General features: G+C 38.6%; 1 protein-coding gene across 1 annotated transcript; it reads right to left on the minus strand.

Annotated features, from left to right (window-relative positions):
* Positions 1-364: 364 nt before the first annotated feature.
* RAB38 (RAB38, member RAS oncogene family) lies at positions 365-18,754 on the minus strand. The gene is made up of 3 exons (XM_066177405.1): positions 18,550-18,754; positions 10,732-11,012; positions 365-775 (listed from the first exon to the last, which is right to left on the minus strand). The coding sequence occupies exons 1-3, from the start codon at positions 18,752-18,754 to the stop codon at positions 623-625; spliced, it is 639 nt and encodes a 212-aa protein (XP_066033502.1). The 3' UTR covers positions 365-622.
* Positions 18,755-25,562: the final 6,808 nt, after the last annotated feature.

The following is a 25,562-nucleotide window of genomic DNA, read 5'->3' on the forward strand; positions in this document are numbered from 1 at the left end:
CTTGTAGGAAAGAGGGAGACAATTCTTCATCAGTGTCAGAAACTCAGATCTTCTGGAGAACTGAAGGACGTGAAATGTTCCTTTATGTTCAGTCCTCTCACTACATCCAGGAGACTGAACTTGCAATGGAATATTTAACTGTGAGCATTCTCTGTGTCTCTTTCTGAGCAGCTCAATTTTCATTTTCATCATCATCTTCCTCATATGAAATAAGATCATTCAAGTTTGAGGGGTGACAAGGAGTGCAATGGTGACATTTGCCTGGTCAAGGTATTGAGAAAACACCCTGGAAATCAATGGTGCTGCCACAGTCACATCACAAATATGAATTTTCAGAAACCACATGGCAAAGAAATGGGTTTTGGTATCACTGGTGCCACCCAAACAGGAAAACACAGCCATCACTGTGAGTCTTATTTGACCAAGAGCCAAACAGAGTTTTGAATAGTTGCTATCAATGAACACTTCGTAATAAATTTTAGCTGGGAAAAAAAAAAAGGAAAAATTTAAATATATTTTTGAGAAAATAACAATCTGCTTAGGGACAACGTGGGCAGGCTGGTTTTGTTGGATAAAGTATAAAGTGTGAATCATGGTTGTTCAGCTCTTGTCTGGAAGTCTCTTAGGATTTAAAGCAAGCTGAACAACTGACAATCTTGGAGGAATTCAAGTGTGGTTTTATAATATCTGGTTCAACAGACTGAACTGGATCACTCTCACTAGCAATTATGTGTTTCACCAAGCATCTGGAAGCTTCATTGATGTTTATATTTTCCTGAAAGTGAAAGAGAAAGAAAGGTTGATTAGTCAATATTAATTAAACCATGTTGCATATTTCCTGTGCATAATTCAACTTTTCTCTTGGCAACATCAAAAGTTGACTTACCTTTATAAATAATTTTCAAAAACTGACTGTGTTAAATAGTGCTTACTGGAGTTTTGAAGTTGGTTAAGTTTTATATATATTATGATTCATATATCTTTTAAAATGTACACAGAGCTGATTTTAAATTACCTCAATCTTTTGGTGATTTGATTGCTTCAATAAACTAAGAAAACAAATTCCAGAGAGGTGTTGAAGGCCAATGCTTGAAGTAAAGCTCCAAAGACCATATATCACTGCTTGAATAATGGTTACTCATTTCCAAATAGATAATTACCTACAAGCAATTGCAGCCATGCATAACACTTATTTTTTAAAGCCTTTCCCACAGTTTCAAGATTTCTGTATGCAATGCTCACAATGAAACCTGTGATGGACCAGTTTCATTGAATTAATGATACAATCTCAAATTACTCACAAAACAATAAAAAGGTTCTGTATGATTTGGAGTCCTCCTTTATTTCTTGTTGAGGCTGACTCCAATGCACTACATCTCCAATGCACTGCTTCAGAAGAGATATATCACTACTTGTTTCATTTGTAGGATGGAAATCCTCACTCTAGGGGTTTAGAATGAAAGCTAAAGCACATCTTTTCCTACATGTGCCTGATTTCAATTGTACATTTAGCTCGCAGCAGCCCTTACCCTGTTGTAGAGTAAGTAAAGCTGAAACAGCCTGCTCAGTGACACAGCTCAACACAGCATAGAAAATAAGCAGTAGTACTGAGTAAAGATTTTTTTTTTTTTTTAGTAACAGCCACCAATATGTTTGGAATGAAAAGTCAGGCTTTCTAGCATAGAAGGCACTCTTCTAGTGTAACTGTTGGCATTGATTACTTATTTTATAAAGCAGGAGATAGAAACTCCACTGTAGCTTCAATCTTCTAGGAAGTTGTATCACGCAGCCACATACATCCATATAGAAATGCATACCAATATATAGGCATACATTTGTGTATATGCACAATATACACTCAATAAAGATAATGTTTTCTTTGCAGCCTAAGATTGCCCAGGTTTTCAAGATGAATTACTGAGTCATAGAATAGTTTTGATTGGAAGGGACATTTAAATGCCATCTAGTCTCAGTTCTCAAGCATGTCAAGGTCCCTCTGAATGGCAATCTAGAGCCTGCTGTACTGAGGCCATAAAATAGCTATAAAAGAAAGAAACGTGTGTGTTTCAGCAGAAAAGACACATTTATAGGAAAATCAAAAGCTGAAGGAATGGATTCTGTGGGACTGACATTTTCCAATCCCCTTGAAATTAATGCCAAAACTCCACAATTTCCATCATCCATCCCTTTTGCACCACCCTTTGTAAAGGGCTGAAATCTGTGGATCTAACTGAAAATGTTAATTAGTGCAAGATTTCACACGTTTCTTCAATGACATGTATGAACTTAAATATTTTGTATGTAAAGAATATCAGTAAGTTGTAAACCCCAATACTTCAGAAAAGTAATGTACATAGTAACTGCTAGAAATTAGCATGGAAACAGGAATCGTCTCTGTACTGAGACATTAAAATTCTGCTGTATCACATGGCTCTCTCAGACCAGACTAGAAAATTCCTCAAGCAAGCACTGAAAACCCTTTTCAGACCACTGTGAAATTTTATTAGGAAAGAAACACAATGAAAAATATCTCTCAGCACTGCTTAGAAAACTGAAGCCAAAACAGGATTGTTAAATGCTCAAAACCAGAAATGTACAAATCTTTTGCATTGTGTTTGTCTTTACTGATGGATGGGTGAGCATTTCATTTGCCCATGTGCTGCCCCTATGTTGAAATGGCAGCATGTGTTTATTCAATAATGGGACTGTCTAAGATTCTGCCCAAATTGATTAATGTTCAGATGTATTAACAGCAACCCTCTTTTTAAGAGGCTACCATTTTACAGCATTGGGAAAGGGGGAAGGAACCAAGCCCACAAAAGCATAAAATGGGTATAAGGTGGACATCCCTCATCCCTGCTGGTGATAGATGGAAGTCCATGTGCCAGACATGAGCCTAAAAATGCAGAAGGAAAAAAAAAAAATGCTCCAGCCAGTACTCAAACAAGGAAGGAAGAAAAAAAAAAAAAAAAAAAAAAAAAAAAAAAAAAAAAAAAAAAAAGAGGGAAGGAATAAAAAGTCCTGTCCTGAGTCTAGAGAGGCAGTTTCTCATCCCTAACACTTTTATGAACTGTTTAAGCTGTGTGGATGACAATTTCACTGGGGTATAAGGCAAGGAAGAAGGGTGACCTCAGCAGACAGCACAGCAGGTTTTGAGATTGTGTCTAGCTCCAACCTGCTCCTGTGGTTCAGATGACAACTGGTACACAGTATGGATGAGAAGAAATATGTTAAGTCACCTGCTGCAAGGAGCCTGTGGTCATGCCAGCAAAGCATCTCCTGCTCTCCCAGATCCCTGCCTTGACCACTTCCTTTCTGATGCTACTACTGCCTTTTGTTACAGCCTTAATCCTGTGGTACCTAGACCTGTAGATCAGACATTGTTGTATTCTGGTCTGACTAATGAAATATTGATTTCTCCACCTCTCCTCCCATAGTGTGTTTTGCAAAAGAAAAATCTATATTCTGCTAGGCAGTGAAAGAGCTACAGACAGTAGAAGGTGATAGGCTATCCAAACACAGACAGGAGGCCTGGTGATTTTAGAGCACGAAGTGTTGAAAGGCAGTCAAGGGGAGGGAAGAGAAAAAGGGAAAGTGAATATCCACTCAAACACAAAAAACCCAACAATCAGAGCATAAGATTGGACAGACAGGAATAATTACAGACACCCTACTAATGGCATTGAGACATGGAAACTGCCTCAATTATACCTAAAAAATAAAATTAATTATGTTTCAAAAATCAAGAAAATATAGGTGAGACAGCGGAGTGAAAAAATATCTTTCAATGTGTGTCTATGTTGAAATTCCATTTCCCATATGCTGTTATGTTCCCATATCCAAGTCCCATTGCTGTCACTTCCCATATGGCTTTGTCCTACAAAGGAACACCACAGAAGTTGTGATGATTGCTGAAGTTCAGAATTTTTATCTCTCCTCTCCTCTCCTCTCCTCTCCTCTCCTCTCCTCTCCTCTCCTCTCCTCTCCTCTCCTCTCCTCTCCTCTCCTCTCCTCTCCTCTCCTCTCCTCTCCTCTCCTCTCCTCTCCTCTCCTCTCCTCTCCTCTCCTCTCCTCTCCTCTCCTCTCCTCTCCTCTCCTCTCCTCTCCTCTCCTCTCCTCTCCTCTCCTCTCCTCTCCTCTCCTCTCCTCTCCTCTCTTCTTTTCCTCCCGCACCTGTAGTGTTTGCTATCCAGCATCCTCTGAGGCCACTTTTACCTTCACAGTAAAACCCAGGAGACACACTGTCTCCCTATATTGCTTTTAAGGCTAGTATTACTCAGCACTGCATCTTTGATGTGTTAATCTGGACAGCAGCTTTCTGTGATAGGGAAGTGATGCTATGGCCATTTGTCAAAAGGAGAAAATGCAGAGCCACATGAAACTTGATCCAGCATGTAGGGGCTAGTTGGAAAGTGAGAGATGGCATATGATGAAGTCTTCACAAGATAAGGTAAGAATGCAATATTTTCCTTTCTCAAGAAAAGTTCTCTCCCAAGAAAGAGCTTTTACTCCAAAACCAAAAAAGATCTTACCCATATAATGGTGTCTTTATTAGTCCTGTTTTCTTGATTCAGCATGCCAGTCTTTTTATAAAAGCCTTTCCCAAGTATCTTGCCTTGCCCTGTCCCCTGAGGTGCCTAGCCCATTTCTGTGTGGCTCAGTAAGCCCCAGCATCTGAGACACTATTCCAGTCAGTGCAAGAGCTGAGTTGTGAATCCATCCCTCAGTGATTTATCCTGCATCAGCCTGCCAAAATCTGCCAAGACAAGGAGTAGAACCCTGCTTCTGTGACAATGCCTGGCTACTTGCGCCGGTCTTTCTCCTGGCCTCATCATGAAGGAATGCAAAAGTGAAAATCAGAACACTCTACTCTTTATTCCATTACCAAATAAAAGAAGGCAAAGAAAATAACTGTGAGTAATCTCTGAAATCCAGAAAGGAACACTGGAAGACATAAATGAAATAAGTGTTTGCTTTGTAGATTGATCTTATTAAAATATATCCTTTCAAAGGGCAGTTTTATGGAAGGGATAGCAACTGAGGGCAGGGAAAAGGAGCTGCATTATTTAAAACCCTTGAACTGATTGCTACTGGAAATAATGTCTTGTGAGCAACGATCAACTAAAGGGAAAATAAATACATTATTGAATGTGACTCAAAGCAGCACACAAGCTCAACAATCGTTTTAGCATTCCGGATTACCTTCCCTCTTATCTGCCATCTCTACTGCAGATGCAGAACATTAACATTTAAGGTATTCCATTTTAGTATATGAAATAAGTTCCCACATATTAGACTGGCTCTTAGCTCTTTGTAGAAGAATAAAGGCCCTGGAAATTTTTAAGGGCCTGTCTCCCTTTCAGATGAAAGAAATTTTTGTTTCTTTACCATGAACATATCTTAGATTTGACTATCTGGTTGTTTTGTGACAGAATGCTTTTGCCTTTTTACATTGACAGTTTTTTCCTCTTACTGAATCTGATGCTTCTGAGTCTTACCTTGAAAACCAGGATGAAGAGCTGTGTGTATGCAGGCACAGAGCGCTTGGGGAACTCTAAATCAGCGCTGCCTAGAGACATGACCTTAGACTACTACTGCAGCTGAAGGAAATTGACTTCCCATAAGCAAATATTTACAAATTATGAAATATTCAGGTATTAGATGGGAGCCTAGTGAGAATCTAATAGCTTCCACATTTTATTTCCATACACCACTAAAATCCAGGAGCAAGGAAATGACTTGAAAGATGTTTTAACCTGCACTCTCCCCCAAGCTAGCAATCTGAGAGAATGGCTCCATGTGCTCCCTTAGCAGAACTCCCTGGAAACTGCTGAGAACAGAGCCTTCTTAAGATGGTGTGCTGTACTCCTGAAGTGGTGTTTCTAGGAAAATGCAGCCATACAAGTTAAAAACCATCTGGATGCATGAAGATGAAATTCACAGATGTGAACTGCTGTGACTACAACTCTGAGAACAAGATCATTTCTGTGATTGAATTCTTACAGCTGATTGAATATACTGCAATGAAATTATTTCACTAAATGACTTTCTGATCTCAATAATTTTATCATTCTCTGAATTTCCAGATTTTGGACAGCACTAAGTAATACATTTCATAAAAGTGATCCAGAGAGCTACAGGACAGGTCTAATACCCATAGGACAACCTGAATCAATTCCTTTTAATTACAGGAAACAAACTCTGCAGAGGATTCTGCACAGAGTGACCATATATCTGAAATGAAATCTCCTGCATTAAGTGTCAGCTTTATTTATTGCTTTATGGCAGAATCAGAAATATTTTCTAAGACTGTACAGTGAGATTGGTTAGACTCTTTTTGAGTGAATTAAAAAGATAATCTAGGGAGCCACACATCCCTAAATGGATCTGGCAGTTTCAAATGGATTGCTTGGATTTAAGTTACCAGATCAGCAGATTAGTTTAAAGTGTCAGCCTAATTCAAATACATGTCCAAACCTTGATTTTCTTTATGGAAATCAGAATTGCTTATCTTGTTCCTCTGCAAGTCTACTGCATAGCTTTCTTTTCTCATCTTTCATCATAATTGTCCAGTCAAAAGAACTGAAGAATCTGTGATTTAAACAAGGGCAAGTAGAGCTTGGATTTTTTACAGAATTCCCTGGTAAAACAGGAAGAATTAATGTCCTTGCTTTTTGAAAGGAAGGCTGGAACAGAGGAGAGAATGACTGTCTAAAAGTAACAGAGCAGATCAATGGCAAAGAGGACTTTTGATTGCTAGTCCAGCTTTTGGGCCCTGTAGGGGGTTGGAACTAGATGATTTTTAAGGTCCCTTCCAACCCAACTCATTCTGAATCTATGGTGACACACGGTGGACTGCCTGTCAAACAAAAGCTGAATAAAGGACATCTTATTATCTACATTTCTTAGAGGCAGAAATATTCTATAACACTGTCCTGGTCTAAATAGGATGTATGCAAAAAGCCCAGAGACTCAGACTGCTCATCAGTCTCCAGGCCATGATGCTCAGGAGACAAGGAGCTGTGTGCTTAACCTAGTTTTGTGAGGAACTGAAAAGCACACCTACTAGCCTTTCTGCGAAATTTGGACAAAACATGAATATCTTTTCATCTAATTCTGTATTGCTGACAGCAGAACTACAGCAGCGAAAAGAGGAACTCAGGCATAATAACGGCACAGCCATGGCCAGTCGTAAGGTATTTCAAGTTATTTCTGAATTAGGTACTTTCAAGCACATTTAGTTTTGCCTGACTTGTCTATTTTGTTGCACAAGTTCCATTTCCATTATAAAGTGATAATAAGCTTGAAATTGCTCCTTCTCTAATCCAAGTCAAAAGCTCACCTCTTTGAACTAGGAATGGTGGTGAAAACACTTTAAAGGCTTGGAAATGTGAATGGAGCTCTCAGCTGCTCTGGCCATGTGCTGGATAATTAAATGTGTGACAGGAAGAAGAAATTTCCTTCCTTTAAAAGAAAGAATCTTTCGCAACAGTTGTGGTCATGAAATTTATTAAAGAATTTACTATGAAGGGTTATTTTGTGACTGTCTGGGGATATGCCTCTTAGACAGCAATCAATATCAGCAAAGTAAATATGCAGATATAAAAGAGACCAGGTTCACCACTGGATCCATGGCAATAGTGTAACTTGTGACTAGACTGTGAGGTGGTGTTGCCCAATAAGGCCCTTCTCACATGGAAAACTATCCGAACAAAATCTTCTGTCTTTGTAGGGACAAGAAGACTGAGACAGGGAATTTCCTTCAGGTTAATATAAGAATCAAAAATAATGCATAAAACTGCATTAGGTGGTTCAAATGTTTTATATTGGAGCTGTTAACTTACAAAAATAGCACCTGGGAATAAAACGGTGATTTTTTTTTTTTTTTGGTGTAATCTTCCAGTGCTACAGACAAAAGCTTAAAACCATTGACAGCTTGAAATATGGTGGGTACATATTTAGCATGCTACTTTCTGCAAGGTAACCAGAACTAAAAGATGTTATTTTTATAAATAATCACCTTTGTTTTTCCAAAATGCTTAAATCATATTCAGTTTGCTCTCAAGGCTTTAACATTTCCAAGCACATCTCCAGAAAACACCCGGAGATCTAATTATTCCAGGGTAACAGAAAAAGAGAGTTATTACTTATTTGAACTGCTAAAACTGCTACCTGCAATATGATGACTTCTTTGTCTGTGTTATTCTGCTTCAGAAGAGTTTCTATAGTCTGTAGCAAACAGAGTTAGTTATTTATTTTTCCCAGACCCAGGTTCAATAACGTAAGATGGCCTAGGCTGAAAGAATACCAGGTATGTATAGTATCCACAATTCTAAAATAGTAGTAATAATAATTTTGTTTAGAAAAGGAAGTGTAGGGTTTCGTTTAGAACTTTGATCAAGTGGGGAAATTATTTTGACCTAACTTTGTTTAAATGTTGTGATTCTACCATCTTTACTGAAATGGTTATTTGCAGAATTTTAAAGTCGGGAGCCACCAATTCTGGGTGGAAATCAGGTGTGTAGATTGCAGAACAACAGGTCCTAGCCTCTGGTGTATAACAGCAGAGAATAGTCTGATAACAGCTGTGTGCCCTTGACTCTCACCATTACCTTCAGAGTGGAATGAAAGACTCGAAAACAAGTCTTGTCATAGCTGGATTTTTTTCTATTCCTACATAATTGCAGTGGCAATCTGGGGACTGCTTGGGTTTTGGAGTTAAATAATGTGAGAAGAATTTAGATATTTAGCATGTCTCAATTAACAGAAAATCTAAATTCTATGCAGCTTAGAGAAACTTGGAAAATTTTCATCTGTTATGACTTTTAAAAAATTTATGTCCTTTATACAATTTTTTTATACTTCTATAGTTCTGCCACAGACTGTCTCCATCATAATCATAAAACCTCTTTGTGATCTTTGAAATAATTTGCATATTCATTTTCCATCATGACCTGCAACGGCCCTTGGAGCAATAAATGTGGTTGTCCTTTTTGAGTGGTGGACATATGCTTGCTCGGGACTGATGTATGTAATTCATGACACAGATTCCATTCTCGTAGTAAAATGTAGTTTATCAAAAAGAGGAACACTGGATTCTCTTGGTCTCACCCAAAAGAAATCAGCAGATGAACCACAGACCTGAATAAAAACCAGGTGCTGCACATGAAGGAATAGGAAGTACCCTGTTGTGGAGCAAGATAGGTTACACACTTACCTAGACCAAAATTTCTTCCTATAAATGGCATCTTGAAGAAACTGAGACCCATTCAGTAGGAAAGCAAAGACATTAGTTGCAAAGACATAGAATGGTTTAGTTTGGAATGGATTTCTTCAAGTCATCTTGCCTAACCTGCCTGCCAGGGCAGGGACATCCTCACCTAGATGAAGTTGCTCAGAGCTAAATCCAGTCTAGCCTTGAATGTTTCTAGGGATGGAGCATCCACAATGTCTGGGCAATGTGTTCCAGTGTTTCACCACCCTTGTCAGAAAAAAACATTCCTTATCTGTAGTGTAAATCTACCTTTTTAGTTTAAAACCACTACCCCTTGTCCTATCACAACAGGCCCTCATAACAGGTTTGTCCCCATCTTTTTTATAAGCCCCTTTTAAGTACTGAAAATCTGCAATCTCAGTCCAGAGTTCATGCAATGCTTGAGGCAGTCTGGGATATGTTGCTACTCTCCCTGTTACTTCTGCTGATTACAAGTGAAACATCTTTTAAATATTAATGCTTAAAGAAGGTGTCAAGACAAGAAAAGTAAAGCAAATATACACTCTAAAAGTTCTTAAGTACCTTACATAAAGTGTTTAAAAGGAATTAAATAATCAAATGTAGCATTTTGGCTTTCAGACTACTAAAAATCTAGGTTAAATCAGAACCAAACTGTTTACATTTCAAACATCTAAAAGTCTCCCAGAGCTGTCAATGATGACACTAGCTTTCTTAATAGGAGGATAAAATCAACACAATATCCACTGAATTTTTGTGTTCAAATCAGTATTTCACATGCCAGCTCTCCAAATCCTCCATGAACTGAAATTATCCAAGACATCTCAAACTTATCTACAGTATCAATGTATTTTCAGCCTTTATAATTTGAAAATCTGAGTGCTCTTTCTCAATATTCCATGCACTCAGGAAATCTGTTCCAAGGCAAAGAATCAAACCTCAGAGCAGCTCATTCAGCACTTTGACCACTGATATTTCCTTCCTCCCCAAATACGTGATTTCTTTGAAAAGGCTTTTGAGAATGAGAGCTTATAACAGTAAACATTGTACAAACACTACAGTAGACTGACTTTATTTCTGGAATCTAAGGCAATGAAGCTCTTGTCTCAAATCAGCATTTCTCAGGCAAAGTGGTTATATAAAATATTTAGAGATAATATTCAATGCCAAGAATGATGAAAAACATCCTCATATCATTCACAAGAGGTAGCTTTTGTGCCTTGCCTAAGGTCATCTTGCTCCCCAGGCTATTGTGCAGTACCCTGTTGTCTGGGTACAGACTTCACTGCTGGCCTATCATATTACAGCAGCTGCATTTCAGAGTGCTGCAATAAAAGACCTAAAAGAAATAGAAGTGCATACGATATATTTGCAAATCGACCTTTAATTAATACCACCAAGAGAGGACCTTTTCAAGGTGCACATTTAGACCAAATGAATTATTTTAGGAACTGGTTTCTCTATCCTTAGAAATATTTGAAAAGAAACAGAAACATTACCTTGGCTGATGTTTCAAACCAGCCCACAAACCCGTTCTCTTTGCAGAACTGATCCATCTTGATGCCATTGTTCATAAGAACATCTATTCCCTGGTCACATTTGTTTGCTAGTAGGACTGCTGGCACAGGTTTGCCATTTGGAAGAATCAACTTAGAGTCCAAATCCTCTTTCCATTTTGTCACTGCTTCAAACGTTGCAGGTCTTGTAACATCAAAGACAATAAATGCCCCCATAGCCTCTCTGTAATACACCCTGGTCATGTTTCCAAATCGTTCCTGTCCTGTAATGAAGAAATTAGGAGGGGGAAAAAAAGACCACTTTGTAAAAATCAAGTCTAGGTCAATAGTCCAAATAGAAGGTTTTCTAAGATAACATTGCTGAAGGCAGGACTTCATTTTATAAGTCTCTGGGAAACCAATCTTTGCCTAAAAAATTATAAGCACCGTGCTAGAATAATTTGTTATGAAAATGCAGGAGGGTATTTCATGAAAAAGGAATTTTCAAGCCAACATCCAAGGAAATTTAATGAAGTTCACTAGAAGTGAATAATAAGTGCAATAAGTGAATAACAAGTGTATGGTCTTACTAGGCTGTCAGATTTCTCAGTCTGTGGACAGTACCAAGAGCCTTTGGATCCATTACAGGACTTTCAACAAGAGTCACAAAAAAACATAGGTACTAGAATGGAAGCTCCTTGGTACTATGGTATTTTGTCTAAAACATCTAACACAACTGAACTGCTCATGCATGAGGAAGAACCTGCATATTCTCATGCAAATGATAATAACCAGCAGTAACAAAATACAGCTCTGGAGCCATATCAGGGATCAGAGTAATTAAAAGTCTACTTTTATTGGCAAACTAAAACACAGAGGTGAGGAAGGCAAATTTAAAGCCTTACAAACATGGAAAGCACCCTATGAAATGGCACAGGAGTAGCAATATGAAGAGCTGCATTGCTCTGGTGAAAAGATCTGTAAGGAGAGTTTCATACTAGATCTGTTCAGAAGCTTCATGGTTTTATTTGCTGAATTCAAAGTGCTTTCTGGGAAACGGCAGAATTTTTGTGAGTTAATAGTACATTAGTATGTTCAGACATGGACATTTGTAAATATCTATCATTTTATATGATTAAAAGTATGAACAAATTAACACATGATATCAGGATGTGGTATGTTGATCAGCGGTGGATTTGTTAATATACTTGCTGTTTTCATGGGAACTCTGAAAAAATAAATTACACAGAAATTTTTGAAAATAAAAAAACAGATTTTCTACTAATGTCAACAGTGGAGCTGTGATCCAAAGAAGAATGATAAGCTCTTGAAATATTTCACTACAATAACAGTTTTTAAGCAAGACAACCCTTGTACGTGCTTCCATAGCTGGGAAAAAGTGCTATGGAAATAGAGGCATTGAATGCAAACCTGTTTCTAGCCTTACTTTCTCACTGTGAGCAATTTTGAGTAGGTTAGGAAGACAAGAAGATTGGCAGTCTGCCTCTGACCCCAGGAAGGTTACCTGGGGAGAATTTATCTGATGGAAATTGTGCTGTCAAATGTAAGCGAGGGCTGAGAAGAAAAAAGTGCCGATTCCTGGGCTTCTAGACCATGCACTTTCATTTAATGGAAATAGCACTGAACCCACTTAGGGGGTCAACGCCATCAGTTTGTGATGTTTATCTTTGGTTTTAAGCACTGTGGCATCAAGGAGAAAGTCATTCACATGATACAGAAACCAAAGAAGCCTGTCTTCTCCAAATTCATGTCAATTTTTTTTTACCTTAAAGAAACACTGTATCCAATTGATAAACAAGATAGAAATAAATTATTTCTGGGAAAGAAGAGGCCATATTCTAAATTTCTTCCTTCTATATTTTATTCAAATGTCTTATGATTCCTATCAGTGGGCTAATCAGATGAATGGCTAAGTCATGTGCTATTCAATAATCTCCTTGTTGAGAATTTCTTTTCTCATCTGCAGGAAGGTGCCTTCCACCAAAAGCCAAGGCCTGATTAGAAACATAGCAGTGATGTAAGCAGCAACATATACAAATAGTTTTTGATGGATATTGTATTTAACAGATACTTTATATTTCTCATACAAAGCTCTTGAGATACTAATACTGTAGGTGAAATAAGAGCAGCTCAACTCAGGCCTTACACATATTTTTTGGGACACAGATCACTAAGATAGGTGGGACATGGTGTCACAGAACATCAACTAAATTATTCTTTTGCAGCAGGAAATCATTCACCACAAAGGAAGTTACTAAAGGAATAAAAGGCTCCTAAGTTGTGATCTTCTGTCTCGTAGTGGCCCACAAATTTCTGACAAACTGTATGACACTGTCTTCCTCTGGCTTCCAGCTGCTTTTTCAGATACACAGGATTTTCACTGCACAGAAAAGCCAACGTATTTGTAAAAGCAGCATTTTGCAGGAGGACAGGGATAACCAATTTCCATCACCAACCACTTCAAAGAAAGAGAAAGAATGGAGCTGCTGGATTAACTATCTAAACTGTTTCTGAAGTGGTCTTTTTCTCCATCAGTTATAATTAATGTATCAATATACTTGACAGAAAGACATTAGGCAAGTTTGAATGGAAAAAGAAGTGCTTTATAAACACGAGTTTTAGTTTTATGACATTTGCATAATGACATTTATTTAATTTAAATTGTGGAAAAAGTGATCTCTAGTATTTGCATTGAGCTTGGAGAACAAAATAATATTTCTAAGGATGCAGAAGTACACTTTTTCCCACAGATTCTTGCTTATGTGAACAAAATCCTGTATTAATAGATGAGGTTCCTAAAACTTTTTCATTTAGCAGAATGACATAAAAATAGGCACTGTTTGACGTATTAAAGATGTCAAAATCTGGCCTTATGTTTTCAGTCCTAGGCAGGAATTAGGCTAGAAAATAGATCAATCATTATGTGTTCAGTGGTATCTCGCTGGCAGCCTTGGACATTAGAATCTGTTTTACTGCAAGAGTGACTGGGGAAGACTGGTTTTCCTTTTCACTGGAAGGGTCAGAAGCTTGGGAAATATTTGACCAGGCCCATTGTACTTTACTGCATCCCTTGCAAGGCCACTGGCATTTGGCATCAAACCCTGCAATTCCAATGGCCCTTGCCCACTGAGATGGTGCTTTATGTTGAGGTCAGCCCTAAATTAGATTAAAAAATTAACTGGGAGTACTGAAGGTTAGGGTCCCTCTGTAGCTGGAGACTGAGAAGAAATGTCTAATTTTTTATTCAGATGGATCCTACTCTTACTTGGAAGTGAACCCAGTGAGATCAAGGTGACAAAGCAACAAGATTTCTGCTAAAGGGAAGCACTCCCTGTCTGAAGGGCAGCTGCCTGCGCATTTATCCTAATCTCAGTGGCACCTCTGCAGTAGGCAAAGTTATCAGTTCATGGGTTTAAAGCAACCAGCAGCTGAACTTACACAGTTTATAAAAATTTCCTCCACATAAATTTGTACAATAATCTACAATCTTCACTAACCACTATCATCTCTAATAAAGGTATAAACAGTAATGATAAAGTGCTGAAACTCAGATAATTTCTATCATCTTGACCACAGCGTCTGATATGTGGCACAAAAATTAAAATTAAAAATTGATTATAACTGCTCAATGCGGAGTTTTATGATGTGTTCTACTTCTTGCCACTGTCCTAAGAGACAATGCTTTTGGGAACCACTTTGCTTTACAGACAGCCTTTAGCCAACACTGAGAAGCTGGAAACTTCTCAGAAGTGGAGAAGATTTAAACATTTTTTACCTTTCACTTCAAAACATCTTTCAGAATATTCACACTTGAATTTAAATAATTGTCTGTATGGACTGAAGCTTAAGGAACGCTTGAGCTGATGTTCACCACCCCAGAATGAGGAAAAGCAGGCTGTCAGCAGGATCTGGCCCACAGATTCCACCACCAATCTCTACTGAAATAAAACCCTCACAGCAAGAGACTTATTTATGTTTGCAGAACAGTAATTTCAAGGTAACTTAGCCTAGAAATCACCATGACTATCGTATTTATGCATATGTGCTGCAATGCTTAGCAGCTGCTGAAAGCCTAAAATGCTGAAGACATGCTGTGCCTGGCATTAGTGAAGTGGTTTCCACTTACTCCCTCTGCAGCATAACAATCCTAAAAACTTTACAACCGCAGAGACACTCACCTGTATCTGTGGGAAGACTGCTGTTTCTGAAGGTGTTTGTGACCGGGAAAGGAAATGGAATTGCTCTTTCCCCAAAGCATCAGTCCAACTCTTTATGAGATGAGAACGAAGCTTTTAAACACAAACCAATATCTTTTTGGTAGCAATGAGTAATCCAGCCCATTCAAGTGCAGAAGGACTAATAAGAAAGATGCTGAGATGGCTGTGGAAAAGGAGCAGGGAGCAGCCTCTCATGTGCTGCTCTCTGCTCTCTGATGTTCAAACCTTCTCCCTGCAGTAAATCTACGGCTAAAGCTGTTCTTCAGAGAAATCTCTGGGCTGTTTGGGCACAAAACACAGACAATAGTGCAGAGAGGAGCCTTGCAAAGAGAGGAATAGCAAATACACCCAGATCTGCTGTCTGCAACAGCTGTTTTCTTCTGAAGCGGTGTGCCAGCCTGCATCTGCAGGGCCAACCCCATCCACAGTAACCTTGTGCAAAATATGATTCAGAGTTTCTTTAAAGCTTTCCTTCTAACAATTAGTTAATTAATTAAAAGGATATGCACACAAAGGCAGCAGAAAAGATAAAGAAATAAAGACAGAAATTGACTGAGGAACAAGATTTAAAGTTGTATGACAAAGCAGTAGAGGCAATGGCACACTTTAACAGGAACAACAAAACTGATAATTTGTGACATAAGGCGAAACAAAATGGAATTGTTGTGAAGAAATTAAAGACAAGGAGAATTTTATCATGTATATCTCCTCCCACACTCAATACTAAACATTCAATCACCTCAAACTTAGGCACTTCACTGAATCAGACATAAGTTCATAATGACAGTGTGTTGTTATGAACACTGTAACAACATACAGCATAAAGGTCAATCCTACTGTTACTGCCTAACACCCACAGTTTCAGGAATATAATATGTGTTAAAATCACTGTCTTAATGTAACAATGTGATGCAGAGCCTACATTATCCCTGAATTAATTTTTGTAATACATAGTTATCCTTGTTTTTTGGCATTTTTTGCTCATCTAAATAAATGCAGTTTCAGCATTTAGCTGCTAGATGATTTCTGTTTATAAAATTAAAAAAACCACAGAAAAATATGATACACAAATATCAACTGCATTTAATTAGATGGCACTAGACAAACAAAATTTACTTTTTCTTCTTATGTATGGTAAGGGTAAATCAGGCTAAACTGCTTGGTCCTACCACAGCTGGAATGTGTCACTCCTCCAATGAAGTCACCATGTACATAAATCCTACTAAAAATGTAGGATAAGCTTGACACTGGTTTTATTCACAATATTTTTAAGAAAATTATTTCCAGATTGTTTAACAATTTACTACTCACTGATCCACAGCGTGAAAAGCTGTAACAAAATAATACCTGATATCTATATTTGCATACATATAAAAATATGTATTAATATATAATTACTGATACAAAATATTATTGATGTATTTGCAGAATTTGCTTGAATTCAAGGTGTTTTGCATGCTAAGCCAACATCCTTCAACTTGTTCAGAGACTGAAAGTTTATTTCCTTTCCCGAAAAGATAAACCTGACCTGATAACAGAGTCCATCAAAAGAGAGAGGATGTTCTTAGACAAGAGATTTTATTTTCCTCCCTCTTCTCATTGCCCATTTGTATTTTACAAATGATGATACATGAACAGCCACAGCCAGGAGAAACCAATTCCATTCTTTCCATATTTACAATCAGTTTTACTTCTCTTTCGTTTTTGAACCTCTTTTCCTGTCACCAGCCAGATGCCTCATGTGTGATAACTTTTATGCCTGCACCATGATCATCTGAATTCAGTGTGTTGCTTACAGAACTTGCTGTCTATGTACAGCCAGCAACAGCTAAAGCTCCTTCAGCAGAAGCCATTAAAGCTAAGACAGCAACTCTTTTTATTATCGACCACTGTCTTGACCTTCACAATGATGCTTTGAATTGGGCAATTCATATGAAATTTAGTACTGTGCTGTAATTCTCTCTGTCATGTGTGACAATTCAGAAAGCATGCTAGTCATTCAGTACTACAACTAGGTGTAATTGCTTCTGCAGCCCGACTGAAAGCTACATCATATGATCCGCCAGCACATGATTAGTAGTGTAATAAATCTCTGAAACAAGGCATGCAAAATACATTCTTTAAGTAGCTGATACATTCAGAATTCACTATTAAATGTTTTTTTTTTCTCATGCAAAAAGGCTTTTCTGGCTGTGTATGTATTTGTTGTTAAAATCAGCACCTGGTGAACAGTAAAATAAATGTTTGTCCCATCATTCCATCTTTTATTAAAGAAAACCGAGCATATATGTATTTAAAACAATAAAACCACAAGACTGTATTAGCTTGTGAAAAAGTGTTTATACATTTTGCATAAAGCAGCGTTGTTACATAAGTTTTCGTACCTCAGTGCCAAATTCAGAGCTCAGACATGAGACAGCTCAGTGCAGAAGAAAAGCACTCCCTCCGCCGATAAGAATGTCAAGAATTTTTTCATTTCACCAGTTCTACGTGGTGCTGCTCCAGACTAGATCAGTGAGCCCACAACTCAGGCCACAAATTGGTACAGTTACCTAACAGCTGATACGATGTTCAGTTTTATTCCCTACTTAATGAAAGTAACTTAATTTAACTGAGTTTTTAAATACCATCCTTTATGCTGTAATCTGTCATTGCAGTTGTATTTGATTCCCCCATTCAGTAAATGAAAAATTATTAATTACAGCATGAGATATATGTCATCAAGATAAACTTATTTTGTGGACTAAAACAAAAATGATTTGTTTTCAGAAAGGGGGGTGGCAAAAAAAAAAGTTCTGTGTTTTATTTGAAGCAAAATTGTAAATGTCTGTAGCACTGACAGCAACAATGCGAAATTCTGTGGGTTCTAATGATGTGGGGGTATCTGGACTTCTTTATTCTTTTTCTCCTTGCAGAGGATAAATCGTCTTTTGTTTTGCTTAATGTTGGAACAAAGGTATTTAAATATGAGTAATTCTGTTTTTAACAATCAGAATTATTGCCATAGAGAAACATTTCTCTTTCCAAAACACCTAAGAAGTTGCTTTCATTGGACTGAAGGAGGGAAGGAAGAGAGAGAAGAAAAGTATTTTGATAAACTAAGTCAGATATACAGTTTCTTTATTTTTTAAAACTATAAAAATAACTTTAATCATGTTACTGAATGCCTCATCTATTCTACCAAATTAAAAAGACTTAAAAGGACATTCTTGTTAGTCTTCCTGCAGTCACAGAGTTTTGTTAGTCCAAGGAGGCAAAACTAAATGCTGTCAGCTGCAGGGAAGCAATTGGGGCATTTGGAGAGAGAGGTATCTGGTTCCCTGAACATATCCAAGGGCTTGGGAGGAAAATCAGGTAGCAGAGGTTCCACTCTGATTCTCTGACCCCCCCAGTTTGGGAGTCTGCTGGTTTTAGGGGTTCTCCAAAACGTCAACCTGCCCTTAAAATTTTCTCTCCTCAATCTGCTCTCTCCCTCCCTGCATAGGCAGTTCCCAGCTTTCAGATCAGTACAAATTTATTGGGGTCTATATTTTGTATTGCTTTTTGATAGATTATGGGGCAGGGGGTTCTCCTCTGTACTCACCCGCAATATCCCAGAGCTGCAGCCGTACCACAGTCTCAGCATCCCAGTTCAGCACCTTCAAAGCAAAGTCCACCCCGATGGTGGCCCGGTAGTGAGGGGAGAAGTTCTGGTGGACATAACGCTTGATGATGCTGGTTTTGCCCACTCCCAGGTCCCCGATCACCAGCAGCTTGTAGAGGTGCTCCTTCTGGTTGTGCTTCTGCATCTTTCCTGTGGCTGTGGCTGCTCCCTGCAAACTGATTGCATGCTCTGCCCGAGGAATCCTGCCAGCCTGAGGGGAAGAGAGGGAGTGAGGGACTGGGGAGGGTAGGAAGGAGAGCAAGGTAGGTGGAGGCTCTTCCCTTTCGTATGGAAGCAGGATAACCAGGTCCAGCAGGCAGTCCTGCTGGGAGATGAAGTAAGTAAGGACTGGGGAAAGGAAGTCTCCCAGAAAGTTCTGTGCGTATGTGTGTAAAGGTCAGCACGAGGTGTGTCTGGGATTAGTCTGGCTGCTAAAGACTTTGCAGGAATATTCGTGCAACAGTCCTGTGCTCTGTTTGGCTCCTTGCTGAAAGGACAGTGTTTTTGTTGTGCACTAGTTTTGCACACAGTAAATTTTGAATCACTGTCTTGGTGATAATGTATCACCCTATGCTTGTTTCCAGATGTCTTTAAGTTGCCAGTCACTGGAAAAAAACCCAGAAAACTCCCTTCAGAGGTTTCATGTCTCCACTAAAGTGCAAAAATTAAACCAGTGTGACTTTAGCTTTGGATGCAATTTTGTTCTAATCCCTGTAAGTTAGTGTGAATGCAGTTACATCACTAGAAGTGGCAGTTATAGCAATATGCAGCAGCTTTACTTGTGTCCATACAAGGAGGGCTGTACAAATTTAATTACAGCAGATACATATTTCTAATTTTCATTACCATAATTGTGATTGTCTCACTATACCTATAAGCATGCTTCTATTTCAGTGCAGTGTGCAGCTCGTGCTTTGTTTTTTTTCACACAACTGGACTCTAAAATGCAAAAAATCCAGGTTTATCTCATTACTCCAATAACCAGAAGTTATGAAAGCGTAACAGCCTCAGAGCATATGAATGCCAGTGTCTCAACAGTCCTCTGTTTTCAAAAACAAGAGATATCAAACTTGCAAACAGCTGAACCCATTTGAGTAAATCATTCCACTGACATGATCATCCCTATATTTTGAATGAAGAACACAATGAATTTTACCTAGTCAGCTCAGCTGGAGACCTCTACCCATTAACTAGAGGTGTTTGATCCTTTTAACAGCTTTGATAGCAAACCCGCAGAATTTTAATATTGTGTGCAACTTATCAGTGAATAATTTTTGTATTTATTGATGTTCTTGATAAAATGAAAACATGTTTTTTACTTATTGTAGTATTATTTGATGGAGTTCTTATCCAAGTGTGGATTGTAATGGCATTAGAATTTTGTCATCTATCCAAAAAGCTGGATTTTAGTAGACAAAGAATCCAGAACATTCATATTATGTAATCTTTTATAATTGGTCCTTAAACTCAAATTTTGAGTTTGTGTATGTGTATATATATATATATATATATATATATATATATAAACACAGAAAGTGGAAATAGGTAACTTGAGGGGGAAAATGTCATATTTACCTTGAACCTTTTTTTAATAAGAGGAATTTTTTTTTCAATAAGATAAATTGCCTTTCCAAAAACAAGCTGTCATTTTTATCCTGTTTGGAGAGAAGTATTAAAGGGCTTAGCCTTGTTAGGTATGGAGATCATAAACCACTACAACTTGACAGGCAAACCAGTTCGATCAGTTAGTATTTTTGCATGATTCAAGCTTATTATTGTTCTTACTGGTAGTGTGTGCTATGTCAATTCTTGCATTTACAGCACCACTGTTTCCAGAGAGGATCCAATACTTGAGTATTTCTAAGCATTCACCATTACCCTCTAAAGCTGAAGTTTTCCCCTTTTAGAGCTCAAACAAAGAACAGGCTGAGAGGATTTGGCAATTTTGGAAATACCAAAATTACTGTTTTGGATAAGGTTTAAACTGCATCTGATGTTTCTTACTTCTTTGATGATGGCCATTGCTCTAGAACAGTGCATGGAAGGACCCTGAAAGCAGGTGTTTGGTAACTGGAGCTATTAGTAAGTGTAGTTGAGGCTGGCCTACACCCAGAAGCATGAGGCTTTATATCTCTTCCAAAGTTTTTGTTAGCATTAGCTATAATAGCTCTGGATAATCGTGTTACTTGTTTAATTCTCCAATTCTTCTCTGAATGTGGCTAAATTCTTGGCCCCAGCAGCACCCTGGTACAATGAGCTCCTCACAGGCTTAATCAAGGTCACCCTGAGTTGGCAGCAGGGCTACAAGTGAGATGTTCAGTGAGGTGCTCAGAAGTGGGGTGAGCATGGAGGAGGGATCATTGCAGTGATGATTTGCCAAGCTAAAGTGAAGCCTGGACTGAAACATCTTGCTGAGTGAAAGCTGTACCCAGATCTCCTAACTTCATGGTGAGTTGGCTTTTATAGACACCATCTGCTGAAATGCTCCCGAATGTCCTGCCTTGCTCCACCTTTTTGGAACTATGTATCTGAACTGGTTTGGCCTCCTTGCCATCCCAAGGCACTGGGGTGGGGAGGTGTGGACCTATGATTAATTTGCAGCCCTGCTGCAGTACTGTCATGGGAGAAGGCAGATAATTTGGGCTGGTTATGGCTTAGAGGATCACTGCCAGATTTGTTTGAGGATGCCAGCTGATCCCTTCATGCACACAAACAGGTTACTGCAACTCAAGGATCTCCTGCAGGCAGAGGTGGCCAGGGAAGCACATTGAGCCTGGAGATGATGCAATGAAATCTGTCTTAGCTGAGAGCACTCTTAAGAACAGGTAATACAAACCATACCAGCATTTTACACCCACAGGTAGGTGGTTAGCAGGGCTCAGCTGACACCAAGTAACTTTTTAGGCTGGGTGAACCAGATGTTGCCTCCGAGCCCTTACTCTGCTGCTGTCCAGGCTATAAGAACATGAAAGCATGCCAGCAATTTGTTTGATATTCCTGTGTTTATATTTAATTTGTCTGTGTTTTCTCTGGTATATGGACATTTTAAACTTTATGAAATTGTAAAAAAAATTGAAATTCCATGTGACATTATGCATATCTATGCTGTTTTATTTTTGTATTTTCTCCCTATCTATTATTCTATTTTAATACTATACTAATATTAATAGTCTATTAAAATTCTATTTTAATTGGTAGAATTGATGATAAATCTATACATCTCGGTTGTAAATAATAACATTTTTAAAAAATTCCATGAAATTAAGGCATGACAGGCTGTGTTGTGCTCTACATAAAAGTGAAACTCATTTTACAGTGATAATTTTCAGAAATTCCTCACTATTTCTCTGTCATTAGTAGAGACCTTTTTCTCTGAAAGAAGTGATAAAATTGAAGATGCAATTACATTGACAGGAATCAAGGAAAGCATAATTGCATCCTGGTTTCTACCACTCCTCTTTGTGTGGCATATACCACAGCAAATACCACAGCAAAGGTTGTTAACCTTGAGCACCAGACTTGTTATCAACATACCTTTTAAAAACGACAATGTTGTCTGAGATAATGAAACTTCAACACCTTTTGTCAAAAGAAAGACATTCAGAGAATCATGGGGGATTCTGAGTTGGAAGGGACCCACGAGGATCATCGAATTCAACTTATGCTGGGGTCCCTGCACAGAAGACCCCGAGAGTCCCCCCACATGCCTGTGAGCACTGTCCAAATGTTTCTTGAACTCTCTCAGGCTTGGTGCTGTGACCACTTCCCTGGGGAGCCTGTTCAGTGCCCAGCCACACTCTGGGAGAAGAAACTTTTCCTAGTATCCCAACCCTGACACAACTTCAGGCCATTCTCCCCAGTCCTGTCACTGGTCACCAGAGAGAAATCAGTGCCTGCCTTTCCCTTTCCCCCCATGAGGAAGCTGTAGACTGCAATGAGGTCTCCCCAGTCTCTTCTCCAGGCTGAACCTCAGCTGCTCTTTATACTGCTTCCCCTCAAGGCCCTTCAACATCTTTGTCGCCCTCCTTTGGATGCTCTCTAATAGTTTTATATTTTTTCTTATATTTTGGTGACCAAAATTCAGATTATTAGAAATGTATGTATTTAAAAGATTGCCATCTAAAATGACGTAGGGTTTTCACACCACAGCTATTAATGTTATATCTGGTAGCTTCTAATGTCTGGAAGGGAGTGACCTACACCATCATATTGAGCTTACCTATAATGATATAAATAACAGCATAATCCAGAGACATACTAATACACATCTCTCTGTGTGTCTGTATATATATACCCACATATATATACAAATCAATATCATAGATCATAACATAATTTTATATCCTACCTTAAAAAAATACGAAACATTGACATTCTACAGAGGTTTTTGCCAGACTTTTGTATTCTGATTAATTCTGGGGTATGAAATAAATATAGAGTTGTTAGCTACATAGTTATCAGCCCAGAAGTGCATGAATCATTGTGTTAAGAGTGCAACTTCGTGGCTCTCTCACAATTGCAACCCTTAGTCTGATAAAGGGACCGAGTTTGACTACTTATTGCATATTCCAATGTAGCTTCCATATCCATCAGCCCTGTGTGAACACAGTCAGTGCTCAGATGCAAATACATGTTTCTACACCAACAAGCTTAAAAATTAATCATAATTTGATATAATTCTCTCTCTCAAGGATAATTTTTTTATATATAGAGAGATTTATATATCCATGCAGCCTAATAAAATCCAAGTTAAGGTCTATCCTTTGAAGCCCGCAGAAAAAATCTTAGATGGACTGAAGCGCATTTCACACCAAGTGTATTTGAACAGCCACCTGGGAATACATGAACACAGTGCAACTCAAAAAGCAATAAAGCAAGGACCAGAATGTCTGCCAAGGGTAAAATCTAATAACAGGGGGGTCAGTAATACTCTGGGAAAAGTAAAACGGCTTGTCCCCAAGGGCAGACAGCAGTGAGAGCATCATACAGCACAGATTTAGTCTGAAATGTGCCACCTCCAAAGGAAATTGTTGTACCTCAGATTCAATAAGTGAAGTGTAAGAGCACTCACTGAGGCTGCAGATGGAAGCATCACACCCATTGCAGGAATGCTACGATGGAGCTACCAACAAAAGCGTGGAACAAACTGACAGTGCAGCAGTTTTAACCTTCTTCAGGTACTGAAGAGTATTTGTGCGATGAGAGTCCAACAGTGCTACACATAGGCATGTCTAAGTCAAGCCAGAATATTTCTGATAATCAGTAGCCTGCATTATGCCCCTCCTATGAGGGTCAGTTTGAAACTCCCACAGGAGGAATTTAGAGAATAGTTCACCCTATCCTCCACAGAGGAAATCTCCTTTAAGAACAGGGATGAATCATATCAGTGAAACTTTTGTCCAATTCATGTAGAATTAAGTTTGGTTCTTAAAGACTATCCGTCTTTAATGGTGCTCATGCAGAAGTACCAACTTCATGTGTAGGGAAATATGTAAGAGTAGATCCCAAATCAATATGCATTGGCTTACACCATTTCCCTTGTAACTGTAAATTGAAACCATGGATAAAACAACAAAAGATGCTACCGTTACCTGATAAAAGTTCATCAGGAGTTTATTTTGTAAGTTGTTTTCATTGTAATTTCAAATATCACAGAAGCACTGAGGCAGGAAAGGACTTCTGGATATCACTGAACCTAACAGTTCCCTGCTCAAAGCAGGGCAGGTAAAGGCAGGCATGAAAACTTCACAACCTCTGGGCAGTGTGTTTTGGTGTTGGACCACGCAGACAATAAAAAAGGTTTTTTAATGTTTAAATAGAATTTTCTTTTTTTTTCTGTATTCTTTACAGATTCTTTGAAAATCTCAATGAACCTTCTCTACTCCAGATGAACTGTCCCAGCTCTCTTGTCTCTCCTTGATGCTCCAAACTCTTAATCATCTTTGCATTCCTTTGCTGGACTTAGTTATCCTCATTTGTTTTACTGGGGAGCCCAGAACTGGACAGGGCACTCATCATCCACTGTTCTCCTTTTATCCACACCCAGTGATTTCATCACAGATGGCTATCCATTTGGTAAGGCATGATATATCCTTCATAAACCTACACTGACTACTCCAAATCACCTTCTTATCTTTTCTGCATTTTGAAATTACTCCCAGGAGGAATTGCTCCATGACCTTTCTTGTGATAAAAGTGATGCTTACCAGCCTGTAGTTTCATGAATTCTCCTTCTTTCTCTTTCTGAAGATACCAGGGGAGGAACCTGGGTGCTCCCACCTGGGCTGAACGTACATTAGTCCATTGAATCTATGTTTTGTGGGACACTGTGATCGAGAAGATGAGAAGAGGATCAATGGGATGCTGTTGGATGCTGTTTTCTACTTAATCTGTCTCTCTGTCACTCTCTCTCCCTTCTCATCTCTTTTTATACTTCTCTCTCTGCCTCACATTTACTGTTAAATAAAATTCATACTATTATTCACTTCAGCATTTGGTCTCATTTACACCTTAATTTGGGCAGAGGCATCTCCCTAATAATTTTAATAATCAGATCTTACCAAGGCTCAGACAGTGGGAATATATATCCAACCCCAGTCACCCGTCCTTTCCATCTCTTTTATATATTTCTTTTTTGAGTTTAGTCAGAAGCTCCTTATTCATCCTTGCAGGCTTCCTGCTGCCTTTGCTTGATTTCCTACAGGTGGAGAGGACCATTCTTGAACTTGGAGGAGGTTATTCCTAAAAATCAATTGGCTTTCCCTGATGCCTCAGTCCAGGGCCTTCCAGAGGATTTTCCCAAGCAGGAACAGGCTGAAGTCTGTTCTCCTGAAATCAAGGCTTGAACCCTGATTTTTGCCTTTTCCCCTCTTCTCATGATCCTGAACTCCACTCCCTCAGGATTGCCAGCCAAAGCTGCACCCAGTTTTCACATTCCTGTACACTACTCCCTT

Source organism: Chamaea fasciata, unplaced genomic scaffold (assembly GCF_029207755.1).
Source record: "Chamaea fasciata isolate MVZ Bird 193981 ecotype frontalis unplaced genomic scaffold, bChaFas1.0.hap1 SCAF_2, whole genome shotgun sequence".
NCBI classification, from domain to species: domain Eukaryota; kingdom Metazoa; phylum Chordata; class Aves; order Passeriformes; family Sylviidae; genus Chamaea; species Chamaea fasciata.